The 19,582-nt window shown below is 39.5% G+C and overlaps 2 protein-coding genes and 1 long non-coding RNA gene across 4 annotated transcripts in view; 1 reads left to right on the forward strand and 2 right to left on the reverse strand.

The window, feature by feature from the left end:
- Positions 1-4,458, reverse strand: part of LOC117675524 (5'-nucleotidase domain-containing protein 2-like) — a 23,928-nt gene extending 19,470 nt beyond the window's left edge. Inside the window, exon 1 of the mRNA XM_034434252.2 lies at positions 3,856-4,458. Within this exon, the coding sequence (XP_034290143.1) occupies positions 3,856-4,126 (271 nt within the window). The 5' untranslated portion in view covers positions 4,127-4,458. The remainder of the gene's footprint in view (positions 1-3,855) is intronic.
- Positions 3,116-8,186, forward strand: LOC117675527 (uncharacterized). The gene is made up of 2 exons (XR_004594226.3): positions 3,116-3,536; positions 5,187-8,186. It is a non-coding gene; the product is annotated as an uncharacterized LOC117675527 (long non-coding RNA).
- Positions 7,179-19,582, reverse strand: part of LOC117675657 (protein bicaudal D homolog 2-like) — a 29,348-nt gene continuing 16,944 nt past the window's right edge. For both annotated transcript variants that reach the window (XM_087888622.1, XM_087888621.1), the window contains exons 6-9: positions 14,394-15,167; positions 11,099-11,250; positions 9,960-10,161; positions 7,179-8,822 (exon numbers count right to left, since the gene is read on the reverse strand). In XM_087888622.1, coding sequence (XP_087744748.1) covers positions 8,817-8,822; positions 9,960-10,161; positions 11,099-11,250; positions 14,394-15,167 — 1,134 coding nt within the window. In that variant the 3' untranslated portion in view covers positions 7,179-8,816. The remainder of the gene's footprint in view (positions 8,823-9,959; positions 10,162-11,098; positions 11,251-14,393; positions 15,168-19,582) is intronic.

Consider the following 19,582-nt stretch of genomic DNA (forward strand, 5'->3'; position numbering starts at 1 on the left):
CCCCTTGTAAATAATAATTATTAATAAAATTATTAATATCTATCAATGTTCAAAATTATTAATATCTATCAATTTTCAAGAACAACAAAAAAGAGTTCTTTGGAAGCAATTCTGTTTCTTTGGGAATTAAGGAACAGATTAAAAATAAACATGAAAAGACATGAATATGTAGCCTAACAGGTTTAGACAGTTATGTATAGAACTGGTCACATAACTTTTAAAAACCTGTGAAAAGTTGTTTATGATCAAAGCTACAAAAGACTTTTTTAAATGGTGGGAATAAAAAAGTGAAAATAAAAAAGACTTTTAATTTAGTACAACAACAATTATTTCTTTACATAATTCAGAATTATCTTTTGCTGGGAGAAACCTACTACTAAGTTTTAGTGGCAATAGCCAAAATGCAATGTTTGTTGCTTTATTTATTTAAAAATTCACATATAGGCTCATTTCTCCTGGAATATTGGATATTGGGGTAGAGATAGTTTGAAGAAAAAGCAGGTAATAGCTCAAATTATTTTCTTTTCTACTAGTTCTCAGGCATGATATATTAAAGATGAATGGAACAGGAATTAATCTTTGTTTCCCTAATATTGGACTTTGTCTCCTTATTTCTCCTAAACTTTTTTTTTTCCTTCCTGGAACATTCTCCTCCCCTCACTTCAGAACTTGCTTGAAAATTCTTGCTTCTTCCTCCAAACTGGATAGTCATTGCTGGAATCAAAATCCAACTTTAGTTTAATTTATCAAGGCAATTATATTTTTCAAGGATGAGCTACCTACACATCATTAGTGACACCAGACTACTAACATAGCATAGATTTTGATGCTTCTGTTGTCTTGTGATTCCGCAACTGGAAATTTGAACTGGTTGGCTTTTCATATGCAAACAGACCCGTTAATAACAGAAGCTGCTATTTGCCATTTGATGAGTCAGCTAATTTCAGAGTCCAGGGGGAATTTTTCTCAATCCTTCCCGCTTTACTCCCTGGAATAGATTTTTCTGAAAATAAGTCTCTTCAGTTAAACCAAAAACCCCAAACAACCCCTAGGATGAGTAAGATCTTTTTCCCGACAAATCAGAAATTTCTGGGTCAGGCAGTCAGGCAGTGACAATGCAATACTATACAGACGGTTGATGGCACAGCATATTGGGAAAGAACTGGCAATATGTAGGAAGGAAGCAGATATTGTATACATATGCAATGCTGAGGGAGCAGAAGGAGGAGAAAAGAGTGGGTGAGACGTGGCACACTTGTTAGCAGCCAGAAAGAAAGAAGTCAGCAAATAAGGAAGATACTTGGATAATTGTGGATTTCCAAAATAAATATTTTGATCTGATCACACAGAACTAAAACCAATCAACTTTCTTTCACTGCATAGTAATTAAAAAAAAAATCACTGCTGCGACACCCAGCATTAATATGATTCCCTCATGGCATGGCTATATCAGAAAGGAACTGAGAAGTGTCAAGCCTTGTAGATAATTCTTACGGATTAGGAACATTAAGATGGTGCCTTATACAGAATCATACATAACATGTGTCACTAGCTTTAGGTTGTGTTGGCTGGGTATGATAACAGCTATCATGCAACAACTATGGAGCACATAAGTGTATTCTTTTTCCTTTTGTTGGTTGCATTAACTATCCAGCACCCTCACAGAGCATGGGCTGACCTACAGCAAGTATAATCTCAGTATCACACATTTCTCAAACACCTTTTTAGTAATCCTTACTCCCATCCTAGGCCCTTTGTGCCACTGCAATTTGGCAGTGGCCCCAACCATATTAGTGCTGTTTATCACCAGTCAGGTGGGAAATCCAGAAAAAAGTAGTACATAGACTTACTACTTTATTCACCCCAAAAAAGTAGAAAACTACATTTCGGTAAAACAAGTAAGAATGGAAGAGATTGTCCCTTGCATAATGCAGCCCTATTAACTGAAATATTTTGCACCACCCACTCTAAGGGTTAAGTGCAGTCCCCAACACTCCTCAAAAGTTGACCACTTGTGTTCTGGATAGAGTAGACTCTCAAAGCACTTGGAGCAATTTTCTTTAATCTGGATAGATGTACTTGGACCATAACTTCAATAATCCCTAACCAACATCTGAAGCCAAACTCTACTGTTTACATAGGAATCTGAATCTCCTTTGCTCTAGTAGAGATTAGGATTACTACACAGAGGGAACATTCCAAACTTTTAGATCATGGCTGGCTGGAGTATTCTGGGAACTAAGGTCCACAAGTCTTAATGTTGCCAAGGTTGGATATCCCTGTTCTAGATAACAGACAACAGACGATAAAGAGATAAAATAACAGAAATGCTTTCAAAACCCAGGTCTAGCAACTATCATCTTAGAAGAGGCTTTCCTTCCACAAAAGTGGGATCTCCTTTTCCAGGCCTGTGTTTACAGGATGGTTAGACATACCAGCTTTCGCAAAGCAAAGATAATGTGCTTTCATATACCCTTCCAAATTGTTGTTGTTTTGCATGCAGACTTTAGTCTGTTGAAAGAGTGCTAACCTCAGTGGAAAAGTCCACTAAAATTGCAGTTTCTGGGCTTTCTCTACTGCTGAGTTGAAGCACTACTCACCCATCTTTCAGTTTGCAGAACAACGTACATGCACTTTGAAACTCTTAAAATAAATGGCACTGGAGTGAGAAAATACTACTTGAAAGCAGAACAAATATATTTCTGGTGGGCTTTAGATGAGATCAAGGGAACCTGATTGGATGCAGCAAGAAAAAAATGTTGTCATTGGTTAGATGCAGTAAGAAAAGCTGTTGCAGCCAGAACTGACACTTAAAGCACCTTAGAAAACAATTCCTTAATATCAAGAGTCTTGTAACACTCCATCAGCTGGAGATATTAGATGGATGAAATGTTATATATAGTCAGCAGAAAAAAAAAACAATGTAAGTAAGATTGTGGGAACATATCACAGAAAATTGACCTTCAACACCCCATAGGATTCTCTGTTGTCATTTCTCTTCTTCCCACTAAATCCTCCCTAGGAACCAGACACAAAGCAATACTGTATAAACTTGCTACAAATCACTCCCTCCCACCTCCAGCACGTCCTTGCCAACTAGGGGGAAAGGAGGGAGGGGGTATATCCCAGCTTGAATGCCGGGGAAAAAATACCAGACCCCGGAGCAGACCACGAATTCCAGAAACAGATGGAGGAGGAGGAGGAGGAGGAGGAGAGGAGCGACGCGAAAGCAATCAGATTCATCACAATGGTGTGCAGGAGAAGCCGAAGTTCTCATTTAAAGGGGCGACGAATTAGCCGGCGTTCAATTCTCGAAAGCAGATTAAGGGGAGCGAGAGAAGAAAGCTTCCGTCGAAGACAACCCCCCCCCCAAAAAAAAGCTCTGTTTGATCAAGCGGGAAGCGACAAAACAAGGAATGGGGGCTCAAGAAACGACCCAAAAACATCTTCGACGTGCAAGCTGGTGCGTGCGCACAAAGTCTGGCATCCAACTTGGCACGCAGGAGTACGAGAAGCGGAATACGTGGATCACCGAGGTATTCCGGATGGCGTTTCGGAGACGAATCGCCCCTTTGAAAGCTTTAGGAAGGGAGAAATCTCGGAAGTTAACGCCCCGAAACGGGAGCTTGTGCAAAAGGGTTACCAAAGGTTGGGAGACCGAAGAGGACAATGAAGCAGCCCTGCCGCGGGGGAGACGGAAAGAGAGGCGAAGTAAAGCCCCTCTGGGCGGGAGGACCTCCCCGGTTTCCCAAAGCAACCTCCGCAGGGGCTCTACCTCACCGACAAGCTCCGTTGCCCGCTGGGGAGGGGGGCAGAGAAAAGCGGGGAAAGGTCTCGCTCTATTCGGAGACCCACCTTGCACCAGCCGCTTCATCTCGCCGTAGCGCGCCCAGAGAAAGCTCTTGTTGTCCGGCCCCGGAGCTGGAGCGCTCGAGAAAGCTCGGGCGGCCGGGTCTTCGTCTGCTGGGACCCGCCGTGCGTGTGGCTTTCTGCTGCCATAGGGTGGGCTAGGTTGCGGGGCTTGCGCCGCTGCGGCGGGTAATTCGGTCCCGAAGCGAGTGCAGTAGGAAGCGGAGGGGGCCGCCAGGCGCACGAACCATCCGGCACGCACGGCGGCCCCAGCCATGCTGCAAGAAGCGTCTGGGAAGCCACCTTCCGCGGGAGAAGAAAAAGGCAGCCAAGAGGCTGGGCAGGGGGAGGTCGCTCCGCCCCGCGAGAGGGAAGGGCCTAGTTCCAGGCCCCCGACCCGCTCGTACGCCCGTGGCCGCGGATGGGCTGCCCCACCTCCCACCTCATTCTAGTGTAGCCTCAGCTTGTCCTCGTTGCTTGGAATTCAGTCTTTCCTCGCTCTTAACCCCAGCTGGGCTATTGGAAAACGATTAGCAGAGATTCAGGGGAGGCGTTTTCTCCTGGAGAAGAATCTATTGTATGGGATCGCGGTCTAAGGCGTCGGGTCTTAAACATAGTAAAGAAAAGCGGCGAAAGGTGAGGATGGTGGTTGCAGAGACCTTGGGGTTTCCCCTTCCTTTGGTTGTTCCTGCTTGGTCAGGAACCCCGTAGCCGTATCTGAGTAGTAAACAACTACCCAGCCGTATTTTAGCCCAGGAATCCAATCAGCCTGTGCGACCAGTTCATAGCTCACCCATAACATTGGATTAACTAAAGGATGGTCAATATAATGCAGCCAGATCCTTCCTGCGACTTTTGTTCATTTTTCCTCTGGCATACTGCTGAACTGTCGACCATTGCCCTAAAAGTGGCTGGAAAAATGACCCAACAGTTTTTCAGTCCCGTTGTCAGAATTGTCCTTAACCAGGGTTTGGCTTATTCTTTCAAATTAGAGGCCAAGATAATTTTTAAGTCATTCTTCTGTATTATGAAAGCTAAAGACATGGTTTGTTGAGTGAATTACTGAATTCACACAGCACAGTAAACTATAACAGATTATGGTTAAGCTAGTTTGCATTATTTATCAGGACTTGTGTCATAAAACTATTTTATTTACCTAAAGATTGTCCTCCCCTGACAAAAGATTACAAAAGCAGTGAAATCAAATTGTACTGTTCTTATTGATAGGAGCAAATTCTAAATTTTCTTGGGCCTCATCTAAAGCCGTTTATCACTACTGCTCTTTGAAATCTTGGAGAAAGAATCAATGAAAGCCTAAATATGTACTGTTTCCTCAGTGTCACTTCAATGAAGATATCTGAGAGAAAAACATGAGGTGCAACATTGGAAGTAGAACTGAAAAGATGAGTGACTCAGCCAGACCTAAACTGGACATCAATAATTTTTACCTTATCCTTTCCTTGAATTGTACTTACTCCATCTGAACATTACTGTATGCAGATTTTGTAAAGTTACACCATTTTAATTCTTATGATCCTCTAAACCATCTTTCTCAGAATCAATGTTGGATGGGAGTATTGGTTTGATCTCTGAGGCAAAAACCTAGTTTTTAGGTGACATGAAAGGGCAGTACTTTTTATGCCCAATCCTTTCACTCCTATTAAGTGATGATAGTGGAATTTCCCATTTTCAGTTATCATAGTTAATGTATATATTCTGCACTTTTGACTTTGGAAGGGGCACCACCTCAGCCAGAAAAGTATCTTCACTCAGTTCTATCTATGCTCTTCCCTTCATGTGATATAAACATTAAAGGTAGGCAAGTGCTTTTGTATCTTTCTGCATTCCATCGCACCTTTTTTGGAAGCATCACACAGTTCCATATACAGTCCTTCATTTGTGTCACATTGTTTCGCATGTACCTTCTCTGGATTGCTTTTGCCAGTGCAAAGGATATGGCATTGCCATTGTTAATGACAGAGACTAACTTCTTGCCATCAGCACATCTTCAGCAACAGCCAGCATTGGCAAGAATATATATACTTATTCATTAAGCTACAGTATTATCAGTTTCCCTTTATGGAGGAAGGGAGTAGAACCACGCAGTTGTTTACATACCTCCTTTATTTGTGTGTGGATAGCTCAGTAAAACTACTATAGTTTAGGAATAAATAATTTTAGAAGATATACATGATGGTTCATAAATTTTTAACCCAAATGGCCCCAGCTTCATATCAATGCTATTTTTAAGAGGAAAATGATCAAGTCCAAGGCAGAGCTCAGGGTCATAAATTTGTCACATAGTCCCATTAAGTGAAGTAAAGGATCATCTCTTACCTCCCCTAACTTTGTGTATAGGCCTTACTAAAACTAGCTATGACTTTATGGATAGTGTTCAAGTTCTCCACAGCTGGTAGTCAATGACTACTTTACTAAGCCAGTTGTTTTTAAACTTTGTGATATCTATGACTTCCCAGAATAAATATACAGTATATATAGTCCCCTATAAATGAGGAGAAAAAAGAAAAGTGTATCAACAACTAATGCAGCTAAAGTTTGGGGGGTTTTGCACCAGCCAATTCTTTATACAAACTATTAGTTCTTCATATGCAAAACGAGTTCTGTCAGAACGTGGTCCGGTTTTACTTGGACAAGCCAATTGTGTTTGTCCTGTCTAGTGCCACATTTTCTTTCCCTCCCCTATCAACAGAGCAGCAGCTGAGTACCCTGGACTATCTGTGATTCACAGTATTCCCCTTTTGGGCATCAATGTAGAATAAAGTTCAAAATAGCCTTGCTCAGCTCTTTTCTATATCTACTGTCATGATCACCATCTAAATGTAATTTAATATCTTTAGCTGTTTTAATGTCTTTTTAGTTTTGTGCGAAGCCCAGCGTCTACTGGAGTTGGGCAGTCAATAAATTTAAATAAATTTTTAAAATGTGGGGTCCTTAGTACTAGGCAGGGTAGGCTCAAGATCTTAGATGTCCAGGGCCTGCCCCACTGTGGCAACAAAACAATCAGCCAGATAATGAATGGATAAACTAGCTTACCTAGACAGAGAAGGAGTATAGTCTGATAGGCTCCAGCTTTTCCTGTGCATGGTGAAAAAACTTTGCAACCCCTCCCAGATTTGCTCACAAATCCCCAGGATATCATGAACCAGTTTGAAAATTCCTGCATTAAACAGTATGTGACAAAAGTAGCCATGGCTTTCTGTCTCTCTGAATCAAGCATAACTTTCCCCTGTCTGCTGACAGTGTGTTTTGAATGATATAGGGAACAATGAAAAGCTCTTCTTTACAGTAGCTAAAATAGATAATGCAAATTAATTTTTAAAAATACATACTTTTATTATTGCATATTGAGGGATGAAGGCATACTATTCTACAGGGACTTTATTGAGAAACACAAAATAAGCTTTATATATTAACATTCTATTTTTTTTAATCCAAAGGCATGGTCATTTTTTTTCTTATTTCTTAGCCCCCTTCCTTTTATCAAATTCCCAGATATCATTCAGTTAAGAGGGGAAGGAAAATTTCAGACAATATTACTTAACAATAAAACCAATGTTTGTTATCAAGTATATAGTCAAGAAGGGATCAAAACCCATCTTTAAATAAGTATATTATACTACCCAACTGATCAATTTTTACCAGAAGGGGGCATCACCCAACCATACACAATGCTGTTCTGTCTGGCAATATTATAATTAAACAAAGCCTCAAATATCTTTCTCTGCCTTTCTTCCAGTGCCTGGCACAATATCCTTGAAATAGCTTTCAAAAACAATTGCATCCAAGCCAAAGGGGGAAGGGGTAATTATATGCATCTTCTTAGCACAGAGAAAACTGCCCAGGAAACTAGTGATTGACCATTCTACGGTATATTACTTTCCCAATTGAACTATATTACCGAGACATTTCTGACATTCAGATATTGCAAAAAATAAATACTATCTATTTCTGGTTCATTGTGATCAGAAAAAAATAAGAAAATATTTCAGGAAATATAGACCCCCATTCATTTCAGTAACACTCTTCCCCTTTAAATACCATACACATTATGTCAGTAAAAAATGGGAGGGAGAAAAAATATATTATGAAACTATCAGAGATGGGTAGGTGTTTTTAGAACAATGGAAATATATCAAGAATAGAATTAACAAATGATGAAAAGGCACAAAAAATGTCAAAGATCAGGTGATAAGACTCTGCAAAAGGCTTCAGACTATCTTGGGACAGAATTACAGGGCAACTGTAAAGAAGGATAATCTTTTTTGGTATGTTAATTACATATATCTATTTAGAACTATAAAGTGTTTTGATATTCCTTATGTTATGCAATGTTTATTTCCTGGATTTTAGTTAAAAAGAGATTAGAAACCAGGGGACATAATTTATTTAAGGGAAACCAGGGGCTTGCCTAGCTCCAAGCTGCAAAATTTCTTCCAGGTATATCTTCATCTGACAACACATCTCATTGTTACCTGTCCATTAATTGCACACCTGTTTCAAATTACCTGTAAAACCTGTGGCAAACAAGCAGAATAAATGGTGGGTCAATGGGGGGGGGGGGGAAGGAAATACGGGGTAGTGAAAAAAGCAATCCCTGCACAATTTCTTTCAACCAGTTAACACTAAGTGTGTAGCCTTATTCAAGGTTGACAGTACTGTTATTGGAGCAGAGCTTTAAAAAGGTATTACAGGTGCTTTACAAAACAGTTCCAGAGAAATATTTAGAGAAAAAGTATATCTTTGGGATTTCTTAAGGCAGTAAGGAAAAGGAGGAAGAGGGGGGAATTAAGACATATGTTCGGGCTAGAGTCTCCTTATCCAGTTTCCTTCCTGATTGGCTGCAGGTTGCTGGTACTGAGTGTTTTTGGTTACACAAGAGAATTGCAGTCCTGTCGTCACAGAGCATCCCGAATAACCAAGAAATCCTGTACCGAATCCCATTACTCTCATCTCTGAAAGGAGGAGGAGAAGAATTGGGGAGAAGAAAAAAAGATCAGGAGGATCCATATAATCTCATCAATTTTCTAGAGTTTTATGCTGATCATGGCATGGATTTAATTACCATATTGCGTGACATTTATTTAACATTTAAATAGGCCAAGATTAGTATCCTATATTAAGGAGGTTAGATGTGGAGGCTTGCTTAAGACCATATGACCAATTCTTGAACATGCAGTTACAGTTTTATCTGTGCATGCAGTTTTAGTTTTAAGAAACATTTTTATCTGTAACATCCCAGTTCTCCAACCTGTGATAGCAATACAAATTTGGCTCTTGTATATATTGTCATGAATTCTGTGAGATAAGAACTGCTCAGCTAATCAATATCCTAGTGATAACAGAAAAATGTGCTGATAATGAAATTATTATAAAAAATATAATTTTGCTCCCTTTTTAAAAAAATAAACACATCTTAAAAAATCTTTACGACCTCTCTCAGATTTGACCTTTTTTCAGATTTGTCCTTTATTTTTTCCAAGAAAATATGGTCACTGTACTTATGGTACACTTATGCTTATGACTACTTGACTGCCCCAGATTCTTATAAATCCTGTGTGCCTTTTATTTCTTAAAAACATCATCTTTTGCTTGTGGGAAATATTTTGTTAAAAAATAAGTAGCATTTCAGAAATGCTCAAGCACGCAGACAAAATAATTTTTGTGTTTTGCTGAGTGGCTTCATCTACAATAACAATTTGCATCTGCTCCTCCCAGGGTCATAATTTTTATAATTTGCCCATAGCTCCTATTTCTGCAAAATAATGAGATTGCTACAGTCCACTAAAATTTAGACATTTAAGTCAGTTGATATTTGTACATTTAACTAATGAACAGAAAGTGTGCATAGAAGCAGATTTGCAAATTAGATTTGGTATGAACACAGCTCAGCTCAACTCTACACAAACATTGCCTGGCGCCACAGACCTACATACTACATTCAAGAACAAAAAAGAGAGATGAGTATGTAGGGCTGTGGAACGCTGTCCATTACAGCCTGTCCAGGTGAATCATGTTACATCTATTGCAAACTTAAGAATTGGGTGATTTTTGTTCCTCCATCATCTCTCAGTTGTCCCTTTTATTCTTACCGCACTACTCTTCGCTGCTCTGAGTATCCTCCTATTGCTCCGCAACTCTTCCACTGGGTGTTCAAGAGCCTCCAGTCGATGTGTGAGTGCCAGCTTCTGCTGGATCGCCATGCGCAGCAAGGAATTTAGAGTCTTCTTTTCATCCTCTGCAGCTTCCAGTTGCCGTTGCATCTCGTCTAGTTGGCTCACATACTGATCACACCTGGGGACAGAAAATGAAGGCAATAGGTTCAGGTATATGTTGAGAAACGATTCCTTGCAAGGCTAATATCCAGTGGCCCTTCAAATGCCAGAAACAGCATGAAATCTCATTTGAAATATGGTACATCTCAGATTGTTTTATATCAAGGAAGAAAAGATGTACAATAGTTTAAAGGCATATTTAGAAATTTCATGCTCGATAAAGTTTCAGAAGCCAGAGAGCTAGAACATGGTTTTCAAGATAAGGCTGCTAAAAAGTTAGCCGCTCCTCATAACAGATTATGTTATGTTTTCATGTCTCAGTATCTTGTGCATTTTTAAAGTATATACTCTAGTTCCTTCTGCTGTACCATTTCAAAGGCTTAAATGGCCCTTGTTGCTTTTGGTAGTCTTGTGTACTCTATCAAGGAGTGCACAGGCATAGCCAGAAAAAAACCAGGGTAAAACACACTAGAGCAGAAAAGAAATGCACATTGATGTTAAATAAATAAGTGGCAAAAATAAATATTTAAATATTTAAAATGCTAATCTCACTGTAGTATTAAATAAAGTATTTGGAAAAGATAAAAAGATGCAACCTAAGAAAAATGAATCATTTCCAAAATATTTCTGAAATTAACTTTATATAAAATTCATCACTAGTTTTGGACACATGCTACCATTATTTTTGTTTCTCAATTTTCCTCTTAACCCTGTATTCAGTAACTAAAGATTCTTTTACAGCAGTTTACCATCAAAATTCAGTGCTGAGTTTTCGTAGTCAATAAAGAACGAAATCCAGCAAAGCTACTGGCTGTTCCGTGTAGTTCGCAGTCACCCTATCCTTGCACTACATTATAGAACAATGGTAGCTATGGAAGAACTGATCCAATCCTATTTGACTCTTTACTCTAAAACAGGCTCATTTCTTGCCTCACTGAGCAGACCCTGCTTCTAACCTGCTAGCAAACATGGCACGTAGGGAAGAGAAAGTAGCAGCATCCTCCTTCAAGGCCTTGAGCTCATGACGCAACTTGATCATGGTCTCTGACACCAGCACCTTTTCACCTTCGAACTGTCCTTTGAGATTTGAGAGGGCTGCCTCTGCTGTCTGCAAAGAAAGGTTGTACACATTCACATGATACACAAATATCCTCCTTCATTTGCATCATTTATAGAAAACCTAGAAGCTGAATGCTTCCCCAAATCTTCTGGATCACCCTGCAAATGCCACTCCAACCATGGGTGTATGAAGTTTTCCTGGGAAGCTCAGTCTGTTAATAACTCCTTGAGGGGCAACTGCGCTGCTAGATTAGCAGATTGGACAACATCTGCATAATTATTTTCCCAGAAAATAATTGACTGCCCATTTCTACAGTTATACGCTTGGAAGCATTCATTCTGGCTTTTGCTGGCTTTAAAAATAGGCAGGAAAAGACATGTCTGTACTCCAGATACAACCTAGTATATTTGCAAATGGGAAGACCTCATGAATTTCAACAGTAAAATGCAACAGAAGGGCTCAGCAAGCACAAGAGGATGGGAGGAGATATTGGGAGATGCAGCAGACAGCTTCCAAATAAAAAAGGAGATACACAATTATCATGATTACCATCCAAATTGTATTGACACAACTGATGGAAGCTAAGGAATGCATTTTCTTAAGGTCTGGACAGACTGACATGCTTTTTATGGCATCAATATTTGAAGGCCCAGAACTGTAACTAGCATCCTACGTCCTATAACCATGGACATAGCTTTATTGTAACTTTCCTGAATAAACCCATTTAACTTCTTTCCTTTTGGTTTTCTGATGACTTCTATTTGATCCTTATTTAGCCCTTTCAGAGGAGTTATATTGTTCTTTTGTTTAAATTTATTTCATAAAATATCAGGGAAGGTCTGTATCAAAACCTTTTAAAAGTCATAATATAATGAGAGATAAGGATCTAGTTTTTCTGTTTTTATTTATTAAATTTCTATATCATCACAATACAAAAACAAATATAAAACATCCAGTAAGAAAAAACATCTGCAATACAAAAATAATTAAAATCCGAAGACAGCTAATGTACAATATTAAACTTGGAGCAACACAACACACAAGAATTCACAAGATGACAACACATCCCTGGCTTGACACATTAGATGATCACACCTTGAACCTCATGTTTGTTTCTGACTAAATGTCATGGAATCTGGAGTTGCGATTCCCATTACCCTATTGCCATGGTCTGATCATACCCTGATCTAAACCTCCATGTAATGGGGGTTATTGTATCAGTTGCCCAATGGATCCAATTGTTTCCAGAGGATTTTCCCAGCTCCCTGGAAAACAGCTTGGTGTATTTCTGGGAACAAGAGGCAACATTAGTATTTGAAGTCATTTGAGCTGTCTTTCCCTGGAGTTTGATCTTGTTTGGTGCCATGGTTGATGGAGGCTCTTAGGAAAAGGAAAAGATAGAAATGATGCCTGGAGCACCGGTAGAAAAAGATGAAAAGCGAATCTAACTGAGCATGGGTATATGCTCATGTTTGGGCCCACACTGGAAGCTAAGCTTTTTCACTGCTCTCATATTCCATTTGTAGCCTACCATCTGCCTGCCTTGCTTAAGGTTACACATCCCCCTTTGGAGAAATCAATATTGTGTTCTTCTTGGCCGGTGTGACCAATAGTGTTTTGTTGAAAAAAATAATAACTTATATTCACCAAACCCTTGATTCCTCATGGGCAAACTTCATTGGTGACCAATACTCTGACTTGCTGAATCATCTGGGATCATTTTTGGCCTGTAAAATCTGAGAAATGGACAGAGCGCTATCTAGACAGTACTTTGCCACTTGTAGCTTGGATCCTCACTGATTCTGGAGTATGACTGTCAATTCCTTTTTATAGGAAAGGGAGTTGTCAACAGTCTTGAGAGAGGCTGTGGTGCATCCTTCTTTGAAAAGGCCAGTCTTGGATCCAATGGTCTTAGATAATTTTTGGGCAAAATTCCCTTCAAAAAGGGGAGGTTGCTTAGATGGTGGTAGTGGACCAATTATGTAGCACCCAAGAAACATTAGATTATCTGTAACCTTTTTAGTTTCTGTTTAAGCCCAGGTATAGGATGGAAACAGTATTGTTTGCTCTCCTGGAGTCCTTATATCAGGACTGGATGAGGATAGTGTTTTTCTCTCAGCCTTTCTGAATCTTTCAGCAGTTTTCAATACCATAGACCAGGGGTGTCAAACTTGCGTCGTCACGTAAAGTATATGGACTTTTTCCCCCTTTGCTAAACCGGGCATGGACATGGCCAGTGTGTGACACATCTGGCCCATGGGCCAGGAGTTTGACAGCCCTGCCATAGACCATGGAACTTATTAAACTGGTTGCAGAGGTCTTGGGAGCTATTTTTTTATAATGGTTTAACTTTCTCCAAAACAGGTGAATTATAGGTAGTCCTCGACTTATGACCACAATTGCGACCAGAACTTTCTCTGCTAAATGATGCAGTTAAGTAAATCATGGCCAATTTTATGACCTTTTTTGCTGCAATTGTTAAACAGATCACATAGCCATTAAGCAAACTTGGCTTCCCCCACTGACTGCTTGTTGGAAGCTCTTGGGAAGATTGCAAATGGTGATCACATGATTCTGGAACCTGGAACTCTTCCCAAGCACCCGAATTTTGACCATGTGACTGTGGTGATGGTGCAATGGTCATGTGAGAATCAATTGTAAGTCACTTTTTTCAGTGCCATCATAACTTTGAGTGGTCATAAGATAAATGGTCATAAACTGAGGATTACCTATATGTTTAGTGATGGGGATGAAGGGATGACCTAGAGCAAGGGTCGACAAACTACAGCTCATGAGCCAAATCCAACCTGCTGCCTGTTTTCATATGGCCTACTAGCTAAGGGTCTCAGCCAATGTGGTTTGGCAGCCTCCTTCGTAGATCAACCTTGTTCGATGGCTAGCACAGACTTTAGTCTGCAGAACTGCTAACTGTACCTACAGAGGTGGAAAAGGATTGGGATCTTGCCCTTTACAGAAAATGTTTGCCAATCCCTGGCCTATAACCTAAATTTGCCATGTAAAGCTGGGTATGTTCAGTGCCATACTTGTCTGTCACATGATTTCTCCCAGTGGCTTCATACAGATGTTAAAGAGCATGGGACTGGATGCTCCCAAACCTGACTCTCAGGACCACTTTCCATCCTGCTAGCCCACGGGAGATCTGTACTGCAACTAGGACTTCCTGCACTTACCTGCTTGTTCGCCTTAAGCACTGTGCGCAGTGTAGCAACCTGTTCACGCTTTGTGCTCAACATGGACTTCAGTTTCAGCACCTCTTCTACCAGAACTTCTTTATCACGTTCCAGTTCAGCTCTGTGCCCCATTGGGCTCTGTTGATGTGCAATGGACAGTGCCATCTCCAGATGTCCCAGCTGTTCTTTCAAGATCTCTGTCAGATTAGTGACATAAAGAGGTTCCAAACCACACAGGGAGCCAGGGCTACTGACTGGTGATCTGTCTCCACTGCTAGTTGTCTCTATTTCTGTGAACATATGTTTTCTGGAGGAATGCCTCCTGCACACACTTTGAACACCACGACCCTCCCTGTAATAGTCCAATACTACACGGTGAGGGGTTATGTTGTGGCAGGCACAGATGTGATGGTAGAGAGCTGCCATCTCCTCAGAAAAAATAAGGAGCTCCTCCTGAGTCTCAGCCAGCCGTGACTGACACTCTCTGGTAATCCGTCTAGCAACTCTCAACTCAGCTTCTAAGTGGGCAGCTGCCTCTCTCTCCTGCCGGATTGCCAGTTGGGCCCTGTCCAGCTCCTCACGGTAGCATTCCCTATTATTGGGTGACAGGCTATCTCCACCGTTATTAGCGCTAGGCTTAGCCTCTGGGGCTGGAAGCTGATCTACTTGACGGCTGTTGCACAACTGCTGTTGGGCCAAGATCTCCTTAGTCCTCGTCAGCTGTTTTTTGAGATCCTGCAGATCTGAAGCTAGTGAAGCTTTTTCTTTTTCTACCTATGGGAACAAAGAAAAGATAAGGACATAATTTCCTATGGTAAGATGTTAAATTGGATTTACATATTATACTATGCATTAAAGATATTATGTATTAAAAATAATTTATTCAATAAGAAACACTGGCTAGATTCATCACAGCAGACCATGAACACTGGTTTAACAAACTACAATAACTGGTTTCATGCAACACATTTTTTTTTTTTTTTAATTTATATGCCGCCCTTCTCCGGAGACTCAGGGCGGCTTACAATGCGTTAAGCAATAGCCTTCATACTTTTGTATATTTTTATACAAAGTCAGCTTATTGCCCACACAATCTGGGTCCTCATTTTACCTACCTTAGAAAGGATGGAAGGCTGAGTCAACCTTGAGCCTGGTGAGATTTGAACTTGCAGTAATTACAGGCAGCTGATGTTAATAACTGTTAATAACAGTGCTTTAGTCTGCCGCACCACGAGGCACGGCAGACTAAAGCAAGATAGCATAAAACAAACCACATTGTGCCTTAATGCAATATATGACTGCAGAGGGGAGAGGCAATCTATCCATATTCTGAATCCCAGATTAGCTCAAATTTGCTCAAAAAGTTTTTTTTGTTTGGAATATCACTGGGTTCTTTCAAATGCTAAGTCCCAAAAGTACCAAGGAGCCTTGCTAGTACAGTGGTCTAAAGCACCCTGTTATTAAGACCAGCTGCCTGCAATTACTGCAGGTTCGAATCTCACCAGGCTCAAGGTTGACTCAGCCTTCCATCCTTTCTAAGATAGGTAAATTGAGGACCCAGTTGTGGGGGCAATAAGCTGACTTTGTATAAATATACAAAAGGATGAAGGCTATTGCTTAGCACATTGTAAGCCGCCCTAAGTCTCCGGAGAAGGGCGGCATATAAATCAATTTTTTTTAAAAAAAATTTAAAATAAGATTGATGTTAAGCTCCACAGCAGGTGGTAACAGGGACAGGGAAAGGCTCTGAACTTCAGGCTTCAGGGAGGATATTTAAATGTGATAAATTAAAATACATAACTACCAAATGCTGTCTTGATTTCATTGAGACCAAGGCTGTTTTCTTCTGTCTTTAAGCTCTGACCCATCTTGAGATGGGAAGGAGAGGATCTCCCATCTCCTTAACTGTCCTGCCAAATTTCCATCTGGGTTTCCCAGAACCAGTGTTTGACTCAGACAGAAAAGCACTGAGCTTCAGACCTTGATATGCCACCACAGGTTAATTTTCACTCAAAGACAAAGATAGGGATGCCATAGTGAGCTGGAAATAAACTCCCTGACAGTATTCTTTGTTAAACTAGGTATACTATTAAATGGGGAGAAAGTGGGGAGAAACATACTCAGCAGAGGAGGAAGTGTAAACCATCTTTCAAGAACCTGTTTCACAAGGTGAATATTTGGCACAAGGTAGTCAAGCAGCCCAATCAGGCAAACATGAACTAAACAAAGTAGGTAGTTCTACAGTTGACAGTGATGCGCCTAAATCTAAAAAATTGCATTATATAGTCCAAGAAAAGGTAATTACTAACATCTGAAAAGCTCACAATCAGAATCACTTCTTGCACAGAGTGCCAATTCGTGGTACCAAAGTGTCATTTTCATCTGTAACTCCCTGATTAAAACGTTTTAAGTATCTCTAGCCTTTAATTGGCTCTTCTGACCCTCAATCTCCAGACAGGAGTTCTGTGATATGTTAAGCTTTGATGAGTTAGATTTAACATTACAGGACTTAATTGTTTTAATCTCATTGCAACCCGCTAATTGTACATTAACTTCTGTATTCTTTGCCTGTACAGGTAGTCCTCAACTTACAACATAATTGGGAGCACAACTGCTGTTGTAAGTCAGTGCAGTCATAAAACGAGATGTCACATGACTGCACTGACTTACAATGACAATCCAGGCACTTCTGACTGTGGGTCATTAAGTGAGTACCAGTGGTGGGTTGCTCCCGGTTCACACCGGATCGCAAGAACCGGTAGTAACAAATTTTAATAGTTCGGAGAATCGGTAATAAGATTGGCTGGCCACGCCTCTGAACCGCTTCCCGGCCCAGTCGCGGTTCGCTTACCCCCCCACTCTCAATCTATTGCTGCTTCCCAAGTCCCAGCTGATGGCTAGAGGGAAAAAAACTGTTTAAACTCTTGCTGTGGGGCTTCAAAGGGCCACCCTACAGCTGATCAGTGTTAAAAGAAAGCAAATGAGTAGACCGGTGCCTGCAAAAATAGAAAAAACAGCCCCTTACAGCTTCAGCATAGGTTAATTAGCACAAGTTGATTAGATCAGCCTCCCGACTTTCAGCTGATTTGCTCTCAGCTGTTTTGGGCAGGGCTCTGTTGCTAGCTGCAGAGTGCTGGAGCAGATTTTTTCCCCCTAGCTATGCTGAAAAAACGAAACTGAAAGTAAAGCAGGGTCTTTGCTGCAATGTGACAAAATGAGGCAGAGAGATTTTTTTTTCTTTTTTTCTCACCAAAAAAGATAGGTGCAAAACTGCAAACAATGGGAAATTTAGGGCAAAAGAGGAGGGTTCAAGATTTTAAAACACAAAAGAAAAAAGCTCTATTTAACTAGGGAATTGTAATAATTGAGATACTATTAATTGTATATTGTGTTGAAAGCAGAAATGGTTAAGTTGTAGTTTGGAGGAATATATGGGGGAAATTATTTAGTTTATTATTATTGGTAAATATAATTAATTGATTTGTAAGAAATTGGATTGCATGGAAATAATTGGAATATTCATGTTCATATTGATTAATATACAAAAAAGATAGTTATATAACTAATTGATTTATATTAAAATGTTGAATTTATATTAAACAACTGTAATATTACATAATTAACCAATGTGAGGATGGATATAAAAATAGATGACAATGGGAAGAGGTATAATATAGAATAGAAGGGAAAAATTGAATTTGATTAAGATTAGAGATGAGGATGAAGGGTAATATTGTTTTTTTTAAAAAAAATAGATGAGGAATAAATATGGCAAAAAGGAAATATAGAAATTGTAAATTTAATTGAAATGACTAAACACTGTTTAAATTTGTGAACCGGCCAAATATTCTGTTCAAAGAAAATACATTGTATGTTTGTACGTGTGTTTCTAATTATTGCTATTTATTCATATTTGTTCTCCTTTATTCTTTAAAGTTTAACAATTCATTCTTTATCTTAATATCTTTATATTTGTTTGGGGTTGGCTTTCTTCCCTTTCATCTTTTTTATTGTACAGCAATCTTTCTCCTCAAACCTACCACCTCTCTCTTTTCTTTCCTTCTTACTTTCCCTTCTTCTCCCCTCTTCCTCTCCTCCCTACTTCTTCTTCCTTTCTCTTTCTCTTCCTCCCTCTTACCCTCACTCCTACTCTAATTTCCCTTCCCTTCCTTCATCCCTCTCTATTGCTGTATCCTTTTATGCATATGGACTACTCAGAGGGCTGAAAAAGTTATTTTTGACTGGTCCTCGCATTTTTGACCAGTCCTCGAACTTACGACGGTCCTAACATTTTATGTTTTTGCCCTATCTTGTCACCATGGTGAAGAGAAGCAGTTGTGAAATGAGTGACATGGTTGTTAAGAATGCTACAATGGGCATAAATGATGACCAGTCATAAGTGCGAAGACCGGTCAAAATTTTATTATTTTTTTTATTTTATTTTATTTTATTTTATTTTATATTTTATTTTATTATTTTATTATTTTATTATTTTATTATTTTATTATTTTATTATTTTATTTTATTTTATTTTATTATTTTATTTTATTTTATTTTATTTTATTATATTTTATATTATATTATATTATATTATATTATATTATATTATATTATATTATATTATTATTTTATTATTTTATTTTATTTTATTTTATTATTTTATTTTATTTTATTTTATTTATATACCGCCCTTCTCCAACAGGACTCAGGGCGGTGAACAGCCAAGATAAAACACAACATATAAAATTTAAAAGCAGTTTAAAAGACATTAAATAATTTTGGCCCTCAATGTAAAACAACCCAGTTAAAACCAATTACAAATTAAAACCGAAAAGATGGGATCAAGCCAGCCCGGCTAGATGAAATAAATGTGTTTTCAGGGCCCAACAAAAAGTCCGGAGGTCTGGTATCGTGCGTATCTCTGGTGCGCATCTCTGGTCAAAAGTGCAAGGACCTGTCAGAAATCACTTTTTTCAGCCCTCTGGGTAGTCCTTTTGTGCATATGGACTACTCAGAGGGCTGAAAAAGTTATTTTTGACTGGTCCTCGCACTTTTGACCAGTCCTTGAATTTACGACTGTCCTCACATTTTACGTTTTTTGCCCTATCTTATCACCACGGTGAAGAGAAGCAGTTGTGAAATGAGTGACATGGTTGTTAAGAATGCTGCACGGGCATAAATGTGAGGAT

This window comes from Pantherophis guttatus, chromosome 2 (assembly GCF_059756535.1).
Source record: "Pantherophis guttatus breed Tessera chromosome 2, ASM5975653v1, whole genome shotgun sequence".
Taxonomy (NCBI): Eukaryota; Metazoa; Chordata; class Lepidosauria; order Squamata; family Colubridae; genus Pantherophis; species Pantherophis guttatus.